Below are 21,162 nucleotides of genomic sequence, written 5' to 3' on the forward strand. Positions count from 1 at the left end.
TATCTCTATGACGGTTGGGCGTGACCGGAGCGCATGCGCGCTCGCGCCTCTCCCCCAGACGCTTCCAGAACAGTTTGGGAGTTGAAGAAAGAGAGCGTCGCTTGCGGTGCCGGTCGGCAGGTTCTCGCGAGACGGGAGCGGCAACGGGAGTTGGAGATTTCCTCACGCGGCCGCTGCGAGGCCTCCATCCCTTTCTCAGCCTCCCGCCACCATGTCGGCCATGGGGACTCTGGCGTTCGACGAGTACGGGCGGCCCTTCCTCATCCTCAAGGACCAGGAGCGGAAAAGCCGCTCCACCGGTATAGATGCCCTCAAGGTACGCGGCGGGCGGGCGGGCGGGCGGGCGGGAGAGGGAGGCCGGCCGGCCCCCGGATTCAAAGGCCGAGACTGGTCCTGCTGCAAGAGCCGCCTCACGTCGTTGCCGTCCCCCCGCCTCTCTCCCCTGACGGGCTCAGGGCGGCTTACGACAGATTTGAAAAAGAAAGAGCGTGGCAGCAGCAGGGGCCGCTCCTTGTGCTCGGAGCCGCCGCCACCGCCCCGCTCCGGCCAGCCCCTTTGCGCGGAGCTCAGGCCTCCCCCCTCAGCCCCCCAGTGCGGAGTTCGAGCCCTCCCCCCCCAACTGCCGCCCCTTCTCTGCTCCCGCTGTCTGCAGGCCGCCTTGTTTTATTTCCCCGACCCTACACCTTCTCTTCCCCTTCTTCCCCCTCCCTTTCTGTTTTCGTCTCTCTTTGGAGCGTTTGACAGAATCCACCGGGATCCTTGATTTTTTTTCTTTTTCTTTTTTTAAGTGTCTGGGTTTCGCTGTGTTGCCCACGTAAGGCTGCAGCGGCTATTCACAGGCGAGGTCCCACTACTGATCGGCATGGGAGTTTTGACCTGGGCCGGTTCACCCCTCCTTGGGCAACCTGGCTCGCCTCGGCTCTCCGGGGCTCGCCATATTGATGCCGAACTTAGTGCGGACACCCGATCGGCATAGCGCACAGCAGCCCCAAACTCCTGAGCTCAAGCGATCCGCCACACTCAGCCTCCAGGAGTAGCTGGATTACAGGCACTCGCCACCTCGCCCGGCTGATCAGGATCCTTGATGATCCAGAGGGGCAGGAATGTCACTGCACTAACCGTTTGAAACGTGTGTGTGTGTGTGTGTGTGTGAGAGAGAGAGCTCCTTTCCTTTCATTTTGAAAGGAAAGGAGCTAACGCCCTGCCTAGCAAATGCTCTCCCATTTTCTTAGAGACACAAAAATGATGCAGCCACTCAGGTGATATAATTCATCTGCATGTGCAGATTCAATATAGAAAGAATTATATAAATGGTTACATTTCTTGGTGACCCTTATGTTATGTGTCTATCCCATTTAGCTAATGAAATAAATAAAATAATAATAATAAAGAGGCAGCAATGTCTCCATCTCTGTTCTTGCAGGATTTTGTAATACTGGTTCTGTACTTGTGTTTTATAGTCTCACATAATGGCAGCTAAGGCAGTAGCCAATACTCTAAGATCTTCGCTTGGGCCCAATGGTAAGTATAATTATGTTATAAACATTTAAACCTGCTGTGTTAAAATGCTTTTCTATTTATAGTGGCATTTTGTTTCAATGTTTGTTGCAGGCCTTGACAAAATGATGGTTGACAAGGATGGTGATGTGACTGTGACAAATGATGGTGCCACCATCTTGAATATGATGGATGTGGACCATCAAATTGCTAAACTTATGGTTGAGCTGGCGAAATCTCAGGATGATGAGATTGGGGATGGGACCACAGGTGTTGTTGGTAAGATTACTGAATCTTTTGTGTTGATATTTTGTAACTTTAAAAGTGATTTCAAGTTCCTTATAAAAAATGCTAAGTTTGACAGTAACGACTAAGTATCATATGTAATGTGATACCTGGCTGGGTACACTGGTACCTCGGTTTTCGAACACTTCTCGGAAGTCGAACATGCCATATGGCTTTCACTGAGTGCAAGATCCTGAGGCCTAGCTGTCAGCTATTGGGTTTTCAGTTTTTGAACATTTCAGAACTTAAACGGTCTTCCAGAATGGATTACGTTCGAAAACTGAGGTACCACTGTATTTAATTATACACATTGCCACATTGTGTTTCTGTTTATAAAAGAGTCAAAACTACAGCTTATAGCAGTTGATCAGTTGCCAGTGCATAAAACTTTAACCCATTTGAGTAGCATAGAATGGCATTATTTGCAGTAACTGCATGGATTGTGCATCTGGATCAATTTCTTTAAACTACAGTAAATTTGTTGTCGTTCAGTCGTGTCCGACGTTGTGACCCCATGGACCAGAGCACGCCAGGCACGCCTATCCTTCACTGCCTCTCGCAGTTTGGCCAAACTCATGCTAGTCGCTTCGAGAACACTGTCCAACCATCTCAACCTATCGTCCCCTTCTCCTTGTGCCCTCCATCTTTCCCAACATCAGGGTCTTTTCTAGGGAGTCTTCTCTTCTCCTGAGGTGGCCAAAGTACTGGAGCCTCAACTTCAGGATATGTCCTTCTAGTGAGCACTCAGGGCTGATTTCTTTAAGACTGGATAGGTTTGATATTCTTGCAGTCCATGGGACTCTCAAGAGTCTCCTCCAGCACCATAATTCAAAAGCATCAATTCTTTGGCGATCCGCGATCAGCCTTCTTTATGGTCCAGCTCTCACTTCCGTACATTACTACTGGGAAAACCATAGCTTTAACTATACGGACCTTTGTTGGCAAGGTGATGTCTTTGCTTTTTAAGATGCTGTCTAGGTTTGTCATTGCTTTTCTCCCAAGAAGCAGGCGTCTTCTAATTTCGTGACTGCTGTCACCATCTGCAGTGATCATGGAGCCCAAGAAAGTGAAATCTCTCATTGCCTATATTTCTTCCCCTTCTATTTGCCAGGAGGTGATGGGACCAGTGGCCATGATCTTAGTTTTTTTGATGTTGAGCTTCAGACCATATTTTGCACTCTCCTCTTTCACCCTCATTAAAAGGTTCTTTAATTCCTCCTCACTTTCTGCCATCATGGTTGTATCATCAGCATATCTGAGGTTGTTGATATTTTTTCCGGCAATCTTAATTCCGGTTTGGGATTCATCCAGCCCAGCCTTTCGCATGATGAATTCTGCATATAAGTTAAATAAGCAGGGAGACAATATACAGCCTTGTCGTACTCCTTTCCCAATTTTGAACCAATCAGTTACTCCATATCCAGGTCTAACTGTAGCTTCTTGTCCCACATAGAGATTTCTCAGGAGACGGATGAGGTGATCAGGCACTCCCATTTCTTTAAGAACTTGCCATAGTTTGCTGTGGTTGACACAGTCAAATGCTTTTGCGTAGTCAATGAAGCAGAAGTAAATGTTTTTCTGGAACTCTCTAGCTTTCTCCATAATCCAGCGCATGTTAGCAATTTGGTCTCTGGTTCCTCTGCCCCTCCGAAATCCAGCTTGCACTTCTGGGAGTTCTCAGTCCACATACTGTTTAAGCCTGCCTTGTAGAATTTTAAGCATAACCTTGCTAGCGTCTGAAATGGGTGCAATTTTGCGGTAGTTGGAGCATTCTTTGGCACTGCCCTTCTTTGGGATTGGGATGTAGACTGATCTCCAATTTTCTGGCCACTGCTGAGTTTTCCAAACTTGCTGGCATATTGAGTGTAGCACCTTAACAGCATCTTTTAAAATTTTAAATAGTTCAGCTGGAATATCATCACTTCCACTGGCCTTGTTGTTAGCAATGCTTTCTAAGGCCCATTTGACTTCACTCTCCAGGATGTCTGGCTCAAGGTCAGCAACCACACTACCTGGGGTGTATGAGACCTCCATATCTTTCTGGTATAATTCCTCTGTGTATTCTTGCCACCTCTTCTTGATGTATTCTGCTTCTGTTAGGTCCTTTCCACTTTTGTCCTTAATTGTGGTAATCTTTGTACGAAATGTTCCTTTCATATCTCCACAATTTTCTGGAACAGATCTCTGGTTTTTCCCATTCTGTTATTTTCCTCTATTTCTTTGCATCGCTCGTTTAGAAATGCCCTCTTGTCTCTCCTTGCTATTCTTTGGAAATCTGCATTCAATTTCCTGTATCTTTCACTATCTCCCTCGCATTTTGCTTGCCTTCTCTCCCCTGCTATTTTTAAGGCCTCATTGGACAGCCACTTTGCTTTCTTGCATTTCTTTTTCATTGGGATGGTTTTCGTTGCTGCCTCCTGTATAATGTTACGAGCCTCCATCCACAGTTCTTCAGGCACTCTATCAACCAAATCTAAACCCTTAAACTTGTTCTTCACTTCAACTGTGTATTCATAAGGAATTAGATTTAGATTGTATCTTACTGGCCCAGTGGTTTTTCCTACTTTCTTCAGTTTAAGCTGGAATTTTGCTATAAGAAGCTGATGATCTGAGCCACAGTCAGCTCCAGGTCTTGTTTTTGCTGAGTGTATAGAGCTTCTCCATCTTTGGCTGCAGAGAATATAATCAATCTGATTTCGATGTTGCCCATCTGGTGATGTCCATGTGTAGAGTCGTCTCTTGTGTTGTTGGAAAAGAGTGTTTGTGATGACCAGCTTGTTCTCTTGACAGTAAAGTTTTGCACATTTACTAGAGAATGTATATTCAATGGGGATTCCTCCCAGTGTTTGTAAAATTGCATGATAAGAGGATATATATATATAGTCCAGTAGCATATATAGTCCAGTAGCACCTTAGAGACTAAGTTTCATACCCGTTGAGTCATTCACCCTTCTCCTACTACCCTCCTGAGAAAACCCCCACCCTCCTACTATATATAAGGGTCTGGTGACTTCTGTTTCAGTGTATCTGAAGAAGTGTGTGTGCATACGAAAGCTTATACCAAGAACAAACTTAGTTTGTCTCTAAGGTGCTACTGGACAATTTTTTTATGTATTTCGACTGCGTCAGACCAACACAGCTACCTATCTGAATGATGGAGGATACTTTGAAATAAAATGAGTTTTATTTAATGTACAGTAATGCGAGATGAGCACCGCAACCCCAGAGTTGGGACATGACTGGACCTAATGGTCAGGGTTCCCTTTACCTTTATGTTCTGTTCAACAGAACTGGCACTGGTCACTCTGACACTGGTTGATGTCCAACTGTCATACTTGAAACAGACCCATACAAATCGATAAACTTAAATCCATTTATTTCAGTAGGTCTAATCTCAGTAACAAACAAGTTATGTGTTCCATGACCAATGATCTTTTCCCAAATTTTCAAAATGAAAAATGTAAACCTCTTAATCTTCAAATTGGCAGTACTGGCTAGTCCCCCGCCTCCAGAATTGTATCAGCGGGAGCAGTTTGTTTCCATAGGGTGGAGTTTATTTTATGTATGTGATAGATTTCTGTTATATTGACACACTGCCTTGACTTTATATTTTACTCTTGCTATGATACTGGATATTTAGTTTTCAGATTCTATATAATATTTCATTAAAAATTGGTTTTTGGAAATTATGAGACTAGGGCAACTATTACTTTGAATTGGACATATTTAGGCCTTCCACCCTCTATTTGCCTTCAGAACCCTATAAATAGCTACTTAACCTGATTATTTGCTTGTAGCTGGTAAAATGATTTCCAAGTTATTGTTCAATGTGAAGTTCTTGTAAAACTGGAAGATACAGGTTTTTCAGTTAGTTGGTATTTTTCAAAATATTCTAATTGGTGTGTGTTGGCAGATAGAATAAAAATATTCATGGATTTGCTTGCACACAGCTGTATGTTACAGGAACTTATCTTTAGGTGCCAGGAAAAACATTCCTCTTCTCGCAAGCTTTTGGCTAATTAAACTGCGGTGGGGGTATTGTTTGTTATTTTGATATGTATTTTTTGTGGTTTTGTATTGTAAACCACCTTTAGATGTTCGCATGAAGGGCAGTATAGAAATTTACTGGAGGTAAATTTGCCTATTAAATAATAATAATAATAATAATAATAATAATAATAATAATAATAATAAAAAATTTTTATTTATACCCCGCCCTTCCCTGCCAAACCGGGCTCAGGGCGGCTAACACCAATAAAATCACAACAATAGATAAAACGGTTTTTGTTACAACTTTGCTTCTGCAGTTCTTGCAGGTGCTCTATTGGAACAGGCAGAGCACTTGTTGGATCGTGGTATTCATCCTATCAGAATAGCAGATGGGTATGAACAAGCTGCTCGCATTGCTATTGAGAACTTGGACAAGATCAGTGACAGTTTTCCTGTTGACCCAGAGAACCTAGAGCCTCTCATTCAGACAGCAAAGACTACTCTGGGCTCTAAAGTGTAAGTACACACTACTTGTTCTGCAGGCAAATTTCTGTTTGAGCTTGTGGTTACTGAGAGTTGAATTATACATTACATTGAGCACATGGTGTGTATTTTTTTAAAGCAATGGGTAATATTCAGCCCAATTATATTATACAGAATATTCATTGTAATCAGTGGACTTGAATGATTTAAGTACAATGAATTCATTGGGTCTATTGAGTATAACTAGCATTGGCTATTGCCCAATGTGCTTAACACTGAGCCTTGGAAGGAGCAGTTACTTAATTCACTCACCAGTGTTTTACAGGTGGTGACAAGTGAACTTAAGCCTCCACTGAACGCTATCCATTGAGAGAAGAGGATGGGTGAGAAGGAGCAGTGGCTGTTCCTTGCTGCTTTCTTGCAACAGCAAGGATTGGGAAAGTGATGGTTGCTGCTGCTTCTGGTCACTCATTGGCTCTTTTCTTCTGGTAGGCTACACCTGCTTGTGTGATCATTGTTTTGGTGAGCAAAAGTAGGTAGTTACTGCTCCTTGGAAGAGCAGCTGCCCCCTTTACCTACTTTTTTCCTTTTACTGTGTGTTGTGTTGGGGAGCTCAGGCCCATCAGGCCCACTCTCCACCAGAGTTCCATGCAGAGGGAGAGCAAAGGTAAACAAGTGAGAAGATGAAGTAACTGCTTCCATGATGAATCACCCAAAGAAAAGAGTGAGGAAGCAGAGACAGCTGCTTGCAATTTCTCTAGGTCAGGCATGGCCAGACATGGCCCTCCAGCTGTTTTGGGACTACAACTCCCATCATCCCTAGCTAACAGGACCAGTGGTCAGGGATGAAGGGAATTGTAGTCCCAAAACAGCTGGAGGGCCAGGTTTGGCCATGCCTGCTCTAGGTAGAGAGGTACCTCTTTTCCAGTTTCTGCATCTGGGCAAGGAAAGAGAGGAGATACTGGGTGATAAGTTCATGATAAGTTCTACTCTGGGGGGGAAGTGTTGCCAAATGCAATCCATTGCTGTTTACTCTTTACAGCAGGCTTTAGTGATTAGATCTGGCTGGAGGGCTGGATCCTTGGGCTGCACTGACAGGTTAGACACCCACCTGATGTCAGGTCACAAAGTTCAGCCAGACTTGCGAAAGAAGATTGTTCCTTTGCAGCCCCAACTTTAATTCAGAGTCGACATGGTTGCAAGGAAAGAATCAGAAACACGCTTCGAGTGCGCTTCTGATTCTTCATCCTTTAGTTGCAGCTTGAAGTTTTCAGCGGTGGCTTGATGTTTCCTAGGTCTAACGTCCTATGACGCCAGGACATGGAAAGGTGGCTGTGGTTAGCTCAAAAAGGCCTTGCAGACCTGAGGTTCTTCACTCCTTCTTTACAGTTTGATTTTCTCTTCTCGCTGATTTCTGTTGATAAGTTACTTTTCTTCAAAATAAAAGTGCTGGCTGTGAGGGATCCCACTCCCTCACCCTTTTCGATTCTTCCCCAACCGTGACTCTCCCTAGCTTTCACTGTCCACTAGGATGAATCCTTCATTGGTTATATGGGAGTGTCTCTGGGGTACCTCAGTGCTTTACGTTCTTAAAGTGAAACTCCTGCCACCTTGGGATCTCCCGCCCTGGGTTCCCAAACTGCTGCAGCTTGCCCTTTCGTTCTGGCAACTGCGTGGCACCTTTGGCTTCCCTGCCCAGTCCTCTGTGTGTTAGGTAAATAAGCCACCTGTCCCTTTTACCTCAAGGAAACCTCTCGTGCTTTTCCCCTCAACCACACCTCTAGAGGTACTGACGCACTGCCACAGTCAGCGAACGTTCAAACACTTTTAACTTTATTAAGGTAACTTGAAAACATGGATATCTTGAGTCAGTACTGGTACAAATCTTCTTATATAATTCAGCTCAGTTACAATCTTTCCTGCATCCCGTTAGCAATGGTAAATGACCTTTCCTCCCATTCCCCAAAGCCTAACCTCGCAGTTTCTCTTTCTAAACCTCCACACCCAACTGCCAAACCCCCAACTGCCTTTTTAGGTTGTTCCCCCTCCTTTTAGAATGCCAAGTAGCTCCGCCTCCCAGGGAACACCTACCTAACATGGGAGTGATAGGTTAACCCATGATGAACCAGGCCTTATTCCGCCACATTCGTCCCACCCCCAAAGTCATTGCATAGGCATAGTTATACATTTTAAACAATGCCGAAGCAATGTATTGGAGCTTAATCAAAACCAACAACCTAGTATTTCCCTTTTGTACACAACATCTATGTTGCAACATAACTTAACAAATAATTTACCTTTTCCTGTATCTTATTTCCACCATAACAACTAATTTGGCACTTATACACATTTCTAATTTGGAATAACATTTGCTATCACTCTAAAGAGTCCGTCCCAGGAAACCTCGAGCTTCCGCTGTCGTCTGGGTCTCAACACCAGGACTTGGTCACCAGGTTGGAAATTCCGATCTCTGCGTGTGCGTCGTACCATCTTTTCTGTTGTGCTCTTTTTAAATTACAGGATGATAGTTCCTTAAGTTCTTGTAAATCACTTTGTAGATCCTGAAGATAGGTTAAGACGTCCGTGTTCCCAATGGGTTCCTTTCCAGTCCCATTCCGGGTCAATAAAACCACGCTTTTATTCTGTCACTGGTTTTATTAATGCTTAGATAAGCAGCCATGGGTGACTCCAGTGCCAACTGTAAAACTTGTAGTCGGTATTTCCGGGGCAAAACCAACTTTTTTTTTTATTTTCCATTTGGCTGCACCTTTTCTCCTTTTGGCTATTTTCATTTTCCACTTGGCTGCACCTTTTCTCCTTTTGGCTATTTTCATTTTCCACTTGGCTGCACCTTTTCTCCTTTTGGCTGTTTTATGACGTCTCCCTTCTATTGCAGTAAACAGGCAGGGATTCTCTAAAGTCCCTTCAGAGTCAGGACCCTGCACCTCATCCCACAAGTCTCTCAGAGATTCATCTTCCCCCTGTTCCCCTAAAAACTGGGTGCTAGATTCCTGTGCATTCGGTAGCGTAATCAGTACTTCCTCTCCCACAGGCTCTGTGTTTGGTGCAGTAATGGCAGGATTTGAACCCACAAGGGCTTCTTGTTTCGCTCTTGTGATAGCATGTATTTGAGGTCTCTGGTTGGCTAGGTCGTTGCCTATCAGAACAGGAACCTCCAGATCATCCCAAATACCCACTGTCCACTTGCCATTGAAATCTTGATACTGAATATTCACTTCTGCTACTTGCACCTCAAACTCCGGTCCCCATATACCTTTTATGCTGTAAGATTGGTTTGAGAGATATTGTTCCTTAGGAATACAACTAGGTCTCATCAGAGTAACTTCCGACTCAGAGTCCTTTAGTCCCACTAACTCTTGTCCATTTACTCTGACAGTCTCCAAAAATTCCTTATTAACCTCTTCCTCAGCTCTCCAGACCTGCATAACTTTTGCAGAAGCCTCTGTTTGACTATACGTTGGCTCCTGGACTGGTGTCTGCGGAAGGTTTTTAGTATCTGTTTGAAGTAACAGTTTTACTGGCTTCGCAACAGCAGCTGCAGTTTGTGCTTTGACCACTAGAGGACATTTAGCTCGTATGTGATCTTCACTTTCACAAAAGAAACACGTAATTTTCTTTTGAGGTGGCTTATCAGACCCGGATTGTCTGACAGGATTGGGTTCTTGTCTTTCCTTTCCTTCCCCAGCTTGCCACAGTTTATTTTTCTGTGAAGGCGTAAAGAATGTGACTTCATTACTATCTTGGCTCTGAGATAATTTTGCTCTTAGCCGTATCTCCTCCAGCCTCAGTCTTCCCAACTGCAATTCTTTCTCCATGGTGAATCTCTCCCGTTCTGCCTCAACCTTGGCTAATTGTACCCGTTCTTCTGAAGCTAAACGCTCCTTCTCTTTCTCAGCTTCCAATTTATTTTTCTCTTTTTCAGCTTCCAATTTATTTTTCTCTTTTTCAGCTTCCAATTTATTTTTCTCTTTTTCAGCTTCAATTCTGGCCATCTCTAACTTCATTTTCATCATCTCTAACTCTACATTAGGGTTCTCTCTGGTTTCCGCCTCATCGGGTCTCTCATCACCCTTAGCTTCCCTAGCTTTCCTCAGGTGAGCCATTTTCCTGACTGGAAAATCTTATCAAAATCACACAAAACTTGGCGTGTGGGCTTTGTATTCGAATCGCGACGCTGCCACCAATAAATGTGAGGGATCCCACTCCCTCACCCTTTTCGATTCTTCCCCAACCGTGACTCTCCCTAGCTTTCACTGTCCACTAGGATGAATCCTTCATTGGTTATATGGGAGTGTCTCTGGGGTACCTCAGTGCTTTACGTTCTTAAAGTGAAACTCCTGCCACCTTGGGATCTCCCGCCCTGGGTTCCCAAACTGCTGCAGCTTGCCCTTTCGTTCTGGCAACTGCGTGGCACCTTTGGCTTCCCTGCCCAGTCCTCTGTGTGTTAGGTAAATAAGCCACCTGTCCCTTTTACCTCAAGGAAACCTCTCGTGCTTTTCCCCTCAACCACACCTCTAGAGGTACTGACGCACTGCCACAGTCAGCGAACGTTCAAACACTTTTAACTTTATTAAGGTAACTTGAAAACATGGATATCTTGAGTCAGTACTGGTACAAATCTTCTTATATAATTCAGCTCAGTTACAATCTTTCCTGCATCCCGTTAGCAATGGTAAATGACCTTTCCTCCCATTCCCCAAAGCCTAACCTCGCAGTTTCTCTTTCTAAACCTCCACACCCAACTGCCAAACCCCCAACTGCCTTTTTAGGTTGTTCCCCCTCCTTTTAGAATGCCAAGTAGCTCCGCCTCCCAGGGAACACCTACCTAACATGGGAGTGATAGGTTAACCCATGATGAACCAGGCCTTATTCCGCCACACTGGCGTTGAGGAAAAGTGCTTAACGTAACATGCAGTTTTATCATAAGTTTAAAGTGAGCTTGTGTCAACATAGTTTAAAGATTCATATTTATTCTGTGAGTTCTCCAAAATCTTCAGTAAGTCATTCGGGTCTACAATGTTTGGTTTGATTTATTTTATTTTATTTTATTACCCGAATATTTTGTAATGAAACTTCCTTTCATTTTTAGAATTAATCGTTGCCACAGACAAATGGCAGAAATAGCTGTAAATGCAGTGCTAACTGTGGCAGATATGGAGCGCAGAGATGTTGATTTTGAGCTGATAAAAGTCCAGGGCAAGGTCGGTGGTAGACTGGAGGACACCCAACTAGTAAAAGGTGTGATAATAGATAAAGACTTCAGCCACCCACAAATGCCTAAAGTGAGTGACCTTGTTGATTTGGTAATGGAATTTTTTCTTTGTAAACCTTGAGTTTTCTTATTGCTGCTTAAATCTAGCTGTTGTTTTTTTTAATGAACTCAATGTATTATTGCAGTGGTACCTCGGGTTACAAACACTTCGGGTTACAGACTTCGCTAACCCGGAAGTAGTACCTCGAGTTAAGAACTTTACCTCAGGATGGCAACAGAATTTGCGCGGCGGCAGGAAGCCCCATTAGCTAAAGTGGTACATCAGGTTAAGGATGGTTTCAGGTTAAGAACGGACCTCCAGAACAAATGAAGTTCGTAATCAGAGGTACCACTGTACTGTATTATCATTATTATCTGGGATGGTTTTTCTTGTGGAAACCATTAATTTTTAATCATTAAAACTTGAAAGTTTATTGCCCACTGTAATTGTAGCCCTTATTTTCCCAGGAACTTAAAGATGTCAAAATTGCAATACTGACTTGCCCATTTGAGCCACCTAAGCCAAAGACTAAGCATAAGCTTGATGTAACATCTGTGGAAGACTACAGGGCACTGCAGCAGTACGAGAAGGATAAGTTTGATGAGATGGTGAAACAGGTTAGAATTATTTTAATAGGCTAAAGGGCTTTTGAAAAGTGTCATAAAAATCTTCACTTGCATTTGACAATTAACACTCTTGCCAAATAGTACTGAAAGTAACCATTGTATTCAATGTTGTATATATTCCACTCATAAAGTTTATATTCCACATGCAGGCTATTCAAATTCTTTATCAAGGGAAGCCAAATAATACAACCCATATATAAAAGCAGTTTTTGCGTAATTCTGGTATTCCTAATCATGGGTAGGGGAAGGTGCTGTGCATGGCACTGAAACTTTGTCCCCCTGCCACTAGATAGCTTATTTATCCACCTCTTATCTTGCAGACTTCTAAGCATAGTTTTGCAATCTATGTTTAAAGTTTCTAACGTTTAAAGAGGGGAAAAATGCACTTCTGCAGAATTTCTGCATGCGCTTAGCCCAGATTATACTTCTTGCAATACTAAAAGGAAATTGGAACAAAATTTCTCAATTTCCTATTTACAGCAAGGTTTGTCTTGCATAAAATCAGAAGTTTAATGATGTCAGAAAATGGTCTTGGAGTAGCTTTGAAGTGGATATGCACTTGATTGGGATTTAGAAGTGAGGCGGATGTAAGTTGCACTCAAAGTTTGAGTCCAGTGTACTGTATTCACTATTCATGACTAAGTGTATTGATTTTCAGTGAGTCTGTTCTGAGTTTTGCTTTGTTGGATACCACTCAATGCTTCTAAAGCTGGGAGTAAAATTGCGAACCAGTGCTTCCCTGCCCACGTCTTACTTTTATGTACTTTTGAGAAGCTCAAAACTAACATTTTAAGTCAAAACGGAAGCTGACCAGCATGTGCGAGTCTGCACTTTTTTTGAGATCTATGACTCCACCTAGCTCCTAGCTGTGATTGGTCAAACTATGGCGCATATTTCCTTTTCTTCCATTCGTCTCCTGTGTAGCAGCGGTAGGCTTTAAGCTTTCGAGCCAGGCCTCTACTGTTGCAGGAATGATAGCACGAAGGCCCTTCCAAGTTACCCTAGCCATCTGCGCATTTATTTGATGTGCACCACAACCAGGGGCAACCCCCAAACCAGCTAGGGAGACAGCTTGCCATAGTTTTTAGCACCTCCATGGGTGGTGAATGTAACTGGCATCTGTTCAGGGCTACCCCTATTCATGCAGCAACTTACTGTAACAACTTCATGGTGAGTTCCAGCAACTAATTTTCTTGAAAACACTGAATAAATATGTATGTATGTATGTATGTATTTTAGATCAAAGACACTGGTGCAACCCTAGCTATTTGCCAGTGGGGATTTGATGATGAGGCCAATCACTTACTGCTTCAGAATGAGTTACCTGCCGTTCGCTGGGTTGGTGGTCCTGAAATAGAAGTAAGTATGAGTCGCTTGCTACTCCTTACTTTTTCTGTGTACTTATTTAAGGTTTGTCACTCATAGCTTTTCTGATTGCTTTCAGTTGATTGCCATTGCAACTGGAGGCCGCATTGTACCTCGTTTTTGTGAGCTCACACCTGAAAAACTAGGATTTGCTGGCATTGTCAAAGAGCTCTCATTTGGAACCACAAAAGACAAAATGCTTGTAATTGAGCAATGCAAGAATTCCAGAGCTGTGACCATCTTCATTAGAGGTGGAAATAAAATGGTGAGTAAGCTAATTTAATCAGATAGTGTCCGCAGTTGTTTATTTCCGTTAAAATCTTTGTTCTGTTTCACTTTGATCTGCCTTAATAGGAATTCCTAAGTTCTGACAAGAACAAGTAGTAATCATTTGTATGATTACTAAAGGTAAAGGACCCCTGATAGTTAAGTCCAGTCACGGACGACTCTGGGGTTGCAGCGCTCATCTCGCTTTACTGGCCAAGGGAGCTGGTGTACAGCTTCTGGGTCATGTGGCCAGCAGGACTAAGCCGCTTCTGGCGAACCAGAGCAGCGTTGGCTCTTAATTCTGGATACCTTAAGGGTTCATTTAAACATAATAGGTTGCATTACCATTGGGTTCTGCTTGCAGATTTTCTCTTTTTCAAGGGAACTTCTCCATCCTTTCCCTTCCCTTGCAGCCTCCTGCACTCCCTCAAAATTGTGATTACCTTTTTAATGTCATCAAGCCTTTCTACTGCTTGAATGTAACTGTTCTGCTCTTTACATGTGTTACTCCCACATACACATCATGTTGAAATTAAAGAGCTTTATTTGTTTCACTGTGTTGTGAGCATAATTTTTATCCACTTTTTGTCTTCAACTTGTGAACCTTCTAAAACTAGATTATCAAATAAATTTTGCCACTTTGAAATTAAGTTTGTAGACCTTCAGTAGAAGCATCAAAACTGAATAGTGTTGTTTGTTCATCAGGTGTTGGACAGGAGAACTCGTCTAAAAGGAATTCCTGGGAGACAAGAAAGGGCTGCAGTTCATACCTTTTGTGTGCTGTTGCTTCTGATAAATATAGAAGTGTTTTGATAGGATTTCTGGTTAGCTGTGCTTTAGGAGCATGATGAGACTGAAGCAGTTTTAAGCCACTAAAAGGAATGAAACTGGGCAAATGACAGCAGTAAAATTGCTAGTGGAATCTGCCGTTCAAATTTTGTATGCTTGTTGCATTTTCTGTTTATTGGAAAAGTGCTATAACCTCACTTTTCTTGTGTGTCTGCAATTGCTTTCTCTAATTGAAGATCATTGAAGAAGCCAAACGATCCCTTCACGATGCATTATGTGTGATCAGGAATCTAGTTCGTGACAACCGTATCGTTTATGGTGGAGGTGCTTCTGAAATCTCTTGTGCACTGGCTGTTAGTGAAGCAGCAGATAAGGTAAAAAAGAAAAAGTTAGTTGATATGCCATGCTGACATAGAACTACGGGTGCTGCACTGCAGATCCATTTTTGTTTCTACTTAAGGTTTCTAGTGAAGCACCTGCAAATAGCAGCACCCTACTTAATTCAGTAAAGGTAAAGGGACCCCTGACCATTAGGTGCAGTCACGGATGACTCTAGGGTTGCTGTGCTCATCTCGCTTTATTGGCCAAGGGAGCCGGCGTACAGCTTCCGGGTCATGTGGCCAGCCTGACTAAGCCACTTCTGGCGAACCAGAGCAGTGCATTTCTGGGCACCACAGTTCAAGAAGGATACTGACAAGCTGGAACGTGTCCAGAGGAGGGCAACCAAAATGGTCAAAGGCCTGGAAACGATGCCTTATGAGGAACGGCTTAGGGAGCTGGGTATGTTTAGCCTGGAGAAGAGAAGGTTAAGGGGTGATCTGATAGCCATGTTCAAATATATAAAAGGATGTCATATAGAGGAGGGTGAAAGGTTGTTTTCTGCTGCTCCAGAGAAGCGGACACGGAGCAATGGATTCAAACTACAAGAAAGAAGATTCCACCTAAACATTAGGAAGAACTTCCTGACAGTAAACGCTGTTCGACAGTGGAATTTGCTGCCAAGGAGTGTGGTGGAGTCTCCTTCTTTGGAGGTCTTTAAGCAGAGGCTTGACAGCCATCTGTCAGGAATGCTTTGATGGTGTTTCCTGCTTGGCAGGGGGTTGGACTAGATGGCCCTTGTGGTCTCTTCCAACTCGATGATTCTATGATTCAAACGCCGTTTACCTTCCCGCCAGAGCGGTACCTATTTATCTACTTGCACTTTGACGTGCTTTCAAACTGCTGGGTTGGCAGGAGCAGGGACCGAGCAACGGGAGCTCACCCCGTCGCGGGGATTTGAACCTCCGACCTTCCGATCGGCAAGCCCTAGGCTCTGTGGTTTAACCCACAGCGCCACTTGCGTCCCTTATTTACTGATTTACTTCAGTATCCATAAGCAATTTTATGCTTATGGATTGATAAGAGTGAATTGTTCCCAGGCTGATAAAACTGCAGTATTCTTCAGATGTGTAGTATCACTTTAAACCTAAAAACAGATGCTTACATGCTCCCACACAAGAAATCTTCAAATTATTGGCATCTAAGTCCATCTGTAAGATTCAGTCACTGTAGTATATTGGAGTGTCAAGACTTGAACCAGAAAAAAATGAGTTTAAATCCCATCTCAGTCATGAATTTGAATGGATGGCCTTGGACCATTATTTCCCCCTCTCATCCTAAACTACCTCACAGATTGGGAAAAGGACTGGATGCATTTTGATGGCAGTGGGAAACCTGAATGCTCTCTGGAGGGCCACATGTATCCCATCACTTTTTTAAGGGGGAGAGTTGCTGCTTTTCCTTTTGTTTTGGTTTTGGTGCTGTTCTTGAAGCATAATTACACTAGTTTTTTCCTTAGCAGAGTAATCTGTTTTCCACATTTATTGGGCTGGGGTGTTAGCCTGCATGTATACAGACACCTCCATGGATTATTATTGGTACTTGCAGAACTATTGAGCTGCTCATATAAATTGAACTCACTTGTCCTCATTGGCATAATCACCCAGCCAAATAAGATTCATTATATGGCCTCATGACATTATATTCACTATGTGAGTCTTGAGTGGTTCGTTTCTTCCATGTAGCTAATACGGAGGTGGAAGAGAGAAGAAGCATCTTTGGGGGGGGGCGGGGCAGAATGCCAAAGCAGTTGCAAAGGGAAACTGTGGATCAGTAAAATGACAAATAGGCACACAGTCTAAAATGCTAACAATAAACAAAAAACAAAAAAATGACCACAGTCCTGTTTCCCATAAAGTGAAGAAACAGTGTAAAAATATATAAAACGGGGCTCAACAGGTTGTGCTCAGATACATGTCTTTCTGATCACAGTGGCTAACAGCACAGCTGTTCATGTTTACCTAGCTGCTCCTTCTAACTGACTTATAAGGCTTCATATATAAGCAATATAGCTGATGGCCACCCATGCTGGGAGCACTGCTGCTTCTGTTGTTCCTCTTTGGGGTGGAATGCAGAACTGAAGCAGCACTTCCTTAGACTTTGCTCTTACCGTACTTCATGCTGTTAAACTTTAGGGTAGATAAAACAGAAATGTTGGGTGAGGTAAAGCCAAAATGGTGTGATAGATGAGGAGTGTCAATATAAATTTAATAAATGGGAAAAAATTGTCATGGTCATATGAAAAATACAAGCATATTCAGGGTAATAGTGACTGGGTTTATGCACCAGAATTCAGGTTTATAAAAGTGAGAGAATCTCTTGAAGCTTTTATTCTGTATCATTCAGCACCTGAATTATCCACTTACCGTATTTTTCGCTCCATAGGACGCTTCGGACCATAGGGCGCACCAATTTTTAAAGGGGAAAAACCAGGGGAAAATATTTTTTCCTGGTTTTCCTCCTCTAAAAGGCTGGGAGGGGGAGCGAAGGAGGCAGCAGCGGTGGAGGGACTGGGAGAGGAACATGCTACGGGCCTCCCCTGCCTCTCCCACCCTGCCGACACCAGCGAAAGTGGGGCAGAGAAAGGGGAAGCCCAGTAGCGATGCTGTAGGGCTTCCTGTCCTCCCACCCCACTTTCGCTGGTGTTGGGGAGGTTTAAAGATTTAAAGACAGCTGGGGAGAAGGGGTGAATGCTCAGCCCTTCTCCCCCGCTGCCTTTAAAAAAAGCGGGGATGAGCCGCTCTGAAGGGGCGCCACGCACCCATTCAGAGGGCTCATCCCCGCTTGCTTTGAAGGGAGCTGGGGACGAGGAGTGAATGCTCACCCCTTCTCCCCGGCTCCCTTTAAAAAAAGCGGGGATGAGCCGCTCTGAAGGGGCACCATGCACCCCTTCAAAAAGGCTCATCCCCGTTTTTTTTAAAGGGAGCAGGGGAGAAGGGGTGAGCGTTCACCCCTCGTCCCCAGCTCCCTTCAAAGCAAGTGGGATGAGCACAGGGTGTGGGGTGGTGGAGAAAGCAGCTGCTTCCTCCACCACCCAGCACCCAGCGCTGCTCCAAAAAGCCTGGTTTCTGCATCCTGGGTGGTGGAGGAAGCAGCTGGGATCCCGGCTGCTTTCCCCACCGCCCAGCTCCCCGCGCCGATGCAGAAAGCCTGCTTTTTGGATCGGCGCGGGGTGCTGGGTGGTGGAGGAAGCAGCTGGGATCCCGGCTGCTTTCCCCACCGCCCACCTCCCCGCGCCGATGCAGAAAGCCTGCTTTTTGGATCGGCGCGGGGTGCTGGGTGGTGGAGGAAGCAGCTGGGATCCCGGCTGCTTTCCCCACCGCCCACCTCCCCGCGCCGATGCAGAAAGCCTGCTTTTTGGATCGGCGCAGGGTGCTGGGTGGTGGAGGAAGCAGCTGGGATCCCGGCTGCTTTCCCCACCGCCCACCTCCCCGCGCCGATGCAGAAAGCCTGCTTTTTGGATCGGCGCAGGGTGCTGGGTGGTGGAGGAAGCAGCTGGGATCCCGGCTGCTTTCCCCACCGCCCACCTCCCCGCGCCGATGCAGAAAGCCTGCTTTTTGGATCGGCGCGGGGTGCTGGGTGGTGCAGGAAGCAGCTGGGATCCCGGCTGCTTTCCCCACCGCCCAGCTCCCCGCGCCGATGCAGAAAGCCTGCTTTTTGGATCGGCGCGGGGTGCTGGGTGGTGGAGGAAGCAGCTGGGATCCTGGCTGCTTTCTCCACCACCCAGCGCCCCGCGTCGATCCACAAATCCTGATTTCGGGCACTGGGTGGTGGAGGAAGCAGCTGGGATCCCGGCTGCTTTCCCCACCGCCCAGCTTGCCGCGCCTATGCAGCACCCAGTGCCCGAAATCAGGGTGGGGGGAGGCCGCAGGGAGCGAAGCCTTCGCTCCATAAGACGCAGCAACATTTTCCCTTCCTTTTTAGGAGGGAAAAAGTGCGTCTTATGGAGCGAAAAATACGGTATTAATATTTATTAATATTTAATACAATAATTAATATCAATTTTAGATTTTTATGTAGTGGCTTTGGTTTTGAGGATAGGGAAGGTAGCTATATTTTGTCAGCTGGAAAAACATAATTCTATAATGTCAGATTTGAGCATCCTCACTATCCAAAAATGTTTACAGCTGTGATCCTGTTAAGTGGAGAAAAATATAATAAAGTAGGCAGTTAAGATTGAAAGGCACATCTCATAAGCAGGTTCTTGCTAAATGTTTTGTGCAGTCTGTGCTCTGTTTGGTTCTCCTTTATAAAAAAGGGTTGGGGTGGGGAAGAACAGTATATATTTTCAGGTAAACAATTATTAAAACATAAAGCAGGCTCTGTTTTGGGACTTCTTATTCTGTGATACTTGTTCTCTTAGTGCCCATCACTGGAGCAGTATGCCATGAGGGCTTTTGCTGATGCCCTCGAAGCCATTCCAATGGCACTTGCTGAGAATAGTGGCATGAATCCTATACAGACAATGGCTGCAGTGCGGGCTCGGCAAGTGAAAGAAGAAAACTCTGCTTTGGGTATTGATTGCTTACGCAAAGGGACAAATGGTAAGAACCACGAGTGCCAGCATTATTTTCAGATAAGTGTCAGTGAATGTAACAATTGTTATTTTACTACACATAATTTCTTAGAAACAACTGAATGTCATTAATACTTTGAGCTTGCCACCCACTCCAAAAGATGGGCTCTTCAATTGGATTTAGTGAAAGACCGTGGCATCCCTTTTGTACCATTGACATTCCAGGGGAGATTCCATGGAGAATTGGGCTATGCCTGAGGCCATTTGTCTCTGAATACCAGCTGTTGGAAATGGCATCTGGGGAGAGTGCTCTTGCTTTTAGGTGCTGCTTGGGGGCTTTCTGTAGTCATCTGGTTGGCCACCTGAGAATCAGATGCTGGACAGGATGGGCTCTTAGCCTATTCCAGGTTCTTATAATCCCATACAATGTGGTCTGCCCTTTGGGTCCTTCTAACTCTTGATTGTACCAGCCATTGGTCCTAAGGCACAGGCTGGATAAATGCTTCTTGAGTTTGCAGGCAACTCCAGTTCTGCTAGTTACTGCTCTTCCCACTGAATAAAACGAATTGTTTTTACATAGAAGTCTATTCCTTGCTGATACATAGAACAGATCTGTTTTCTATGTTCTTGTATTGTGCTGGGAATGTTAAATAATTTTAAGTGAATGCAGTACATTTACATTTTCTTTCTCTTGGCAGATATGAAGGAACAACATGTCATAGAAACTTTGATTGGCAAGAAGCAGCAGATCTCTCTGGCTACTCAAATGGTTAGAATGATTCTGAAGATTGATGATATTCGCAAGCCTGGTGAATCTGAAGAATAAAAAATTAAACCTGACATGTTTCAATTGCAGTTGTCCCACCAGCCCAATTCCAGTGTTTTCTTGTAGGCCGTTTCTGTTTGATATACTTATTTACATCAATAAATAGATGTTGTAGTGTCAGTACTTTTTCAAAAGTTTCATTGTTCTTTTTCTTAAGTTATGCTGGGTCTCAGCTCCTCTTTTACAAAGATACTGTAGAAATAGAAACCTTAAATTGTTCACATTATCTGTAGCTTTTAATCTGCTGCTCTCGTTTCCTTGTAGTGTTAGTACATAAATTAATGTGACTTGTATAACACTGTCTCCCTAATTTTTGGATTTTAGCCTGGATTGTATTAAAGTGGGCTTTGTGGAATTGTAACTGGGAGGAACTCAAAATAAAAAGAAATGTGGGTTTTGGAAGAGCAGCAAAACAGAGTGCTTATGATAATGGAAAAGAGTCTCATCAATACACTGACACCCAGGTGCTTTCTTTTTTGCCGGATACCTGCAGTCTTTGTTTTTGCTTGGTACTGGAAGGATTTTAGTGACACCATAACTTTATAGATAGGCTATTGGTGTACCAGGAGAAGGTACATTACAAATGGTAATGATTAGAGGCCACTGATTAGGCCAGTGGCTGTTAGGCTGCAGGGTTCCATTTTTAACATCCCAACATAAAATTGCTGAGTAAGGTTATCTGGGGAAATACAGTGTGCCGATGACACCTAGCTCTGTTTCTCATTTTTTACAGTTTAATGTGGGGGAGGCTGTAGAAGAGTTGAAGCAATGTCATGCCAATAACTGACTGCATGAAGGCTAATAAATTGAAATGCAGTCGTGACAAGGCAGGTTCTTTTGGTGGGTGGTTTGGTTCACCAAGGAGGT

General features: G+C 44.2%; 1 protein-coding gene across 1 annotated transcript; it reads left to right on the top strand.

Moving 5' to 3' along the window:
- The first annotated feature begins 157 nt into the window (after positions 1-157).
- Positions 158-20,429, top strand: CCT5 (chaperonin containing TCP1 subunit 5). Its single transcript, XM_033154109.1, has 11 exons — positions 158-316; positions 1,461-1,521; positions 1,612-1,776; positions 6,090-6,288; positions 11,366-11,558; positions 11,996-12,145; positions 13,394-13,513; positions 13,599-13,784; positions 14,812-14,949; positions 19,317-19,497; positions 20,168-20,429. The coding sequence occupies exons 1-11, from the start codon at positions 212-214 to the stop codon at positions 20,293-20,295; spliced, it is 1,626 nt and encodes a 541-aa protein (XP_033010000.1). The 5' UTR covers positions 158-211; the 3' UTR covers positions 20,296-20,429.
- The last annotated feature ends 733 nt before the right edge of the window (positions 20,430-21,162 follow it).

Source organism: Lacerta agilis, chromosome 7, assembly GCF_009819535.1.
Source record: "Lacerta agilis isolate rLacAgi1 chromosome 7, rLacAgi1.pri, whole genome shotgun sequence".
Lineage (NCBI taxonomy): Eukaryota > Metazoa > Chordata > Lepidosauria > Squamata > Lacertidae > Lacerta > Lacerta agilis.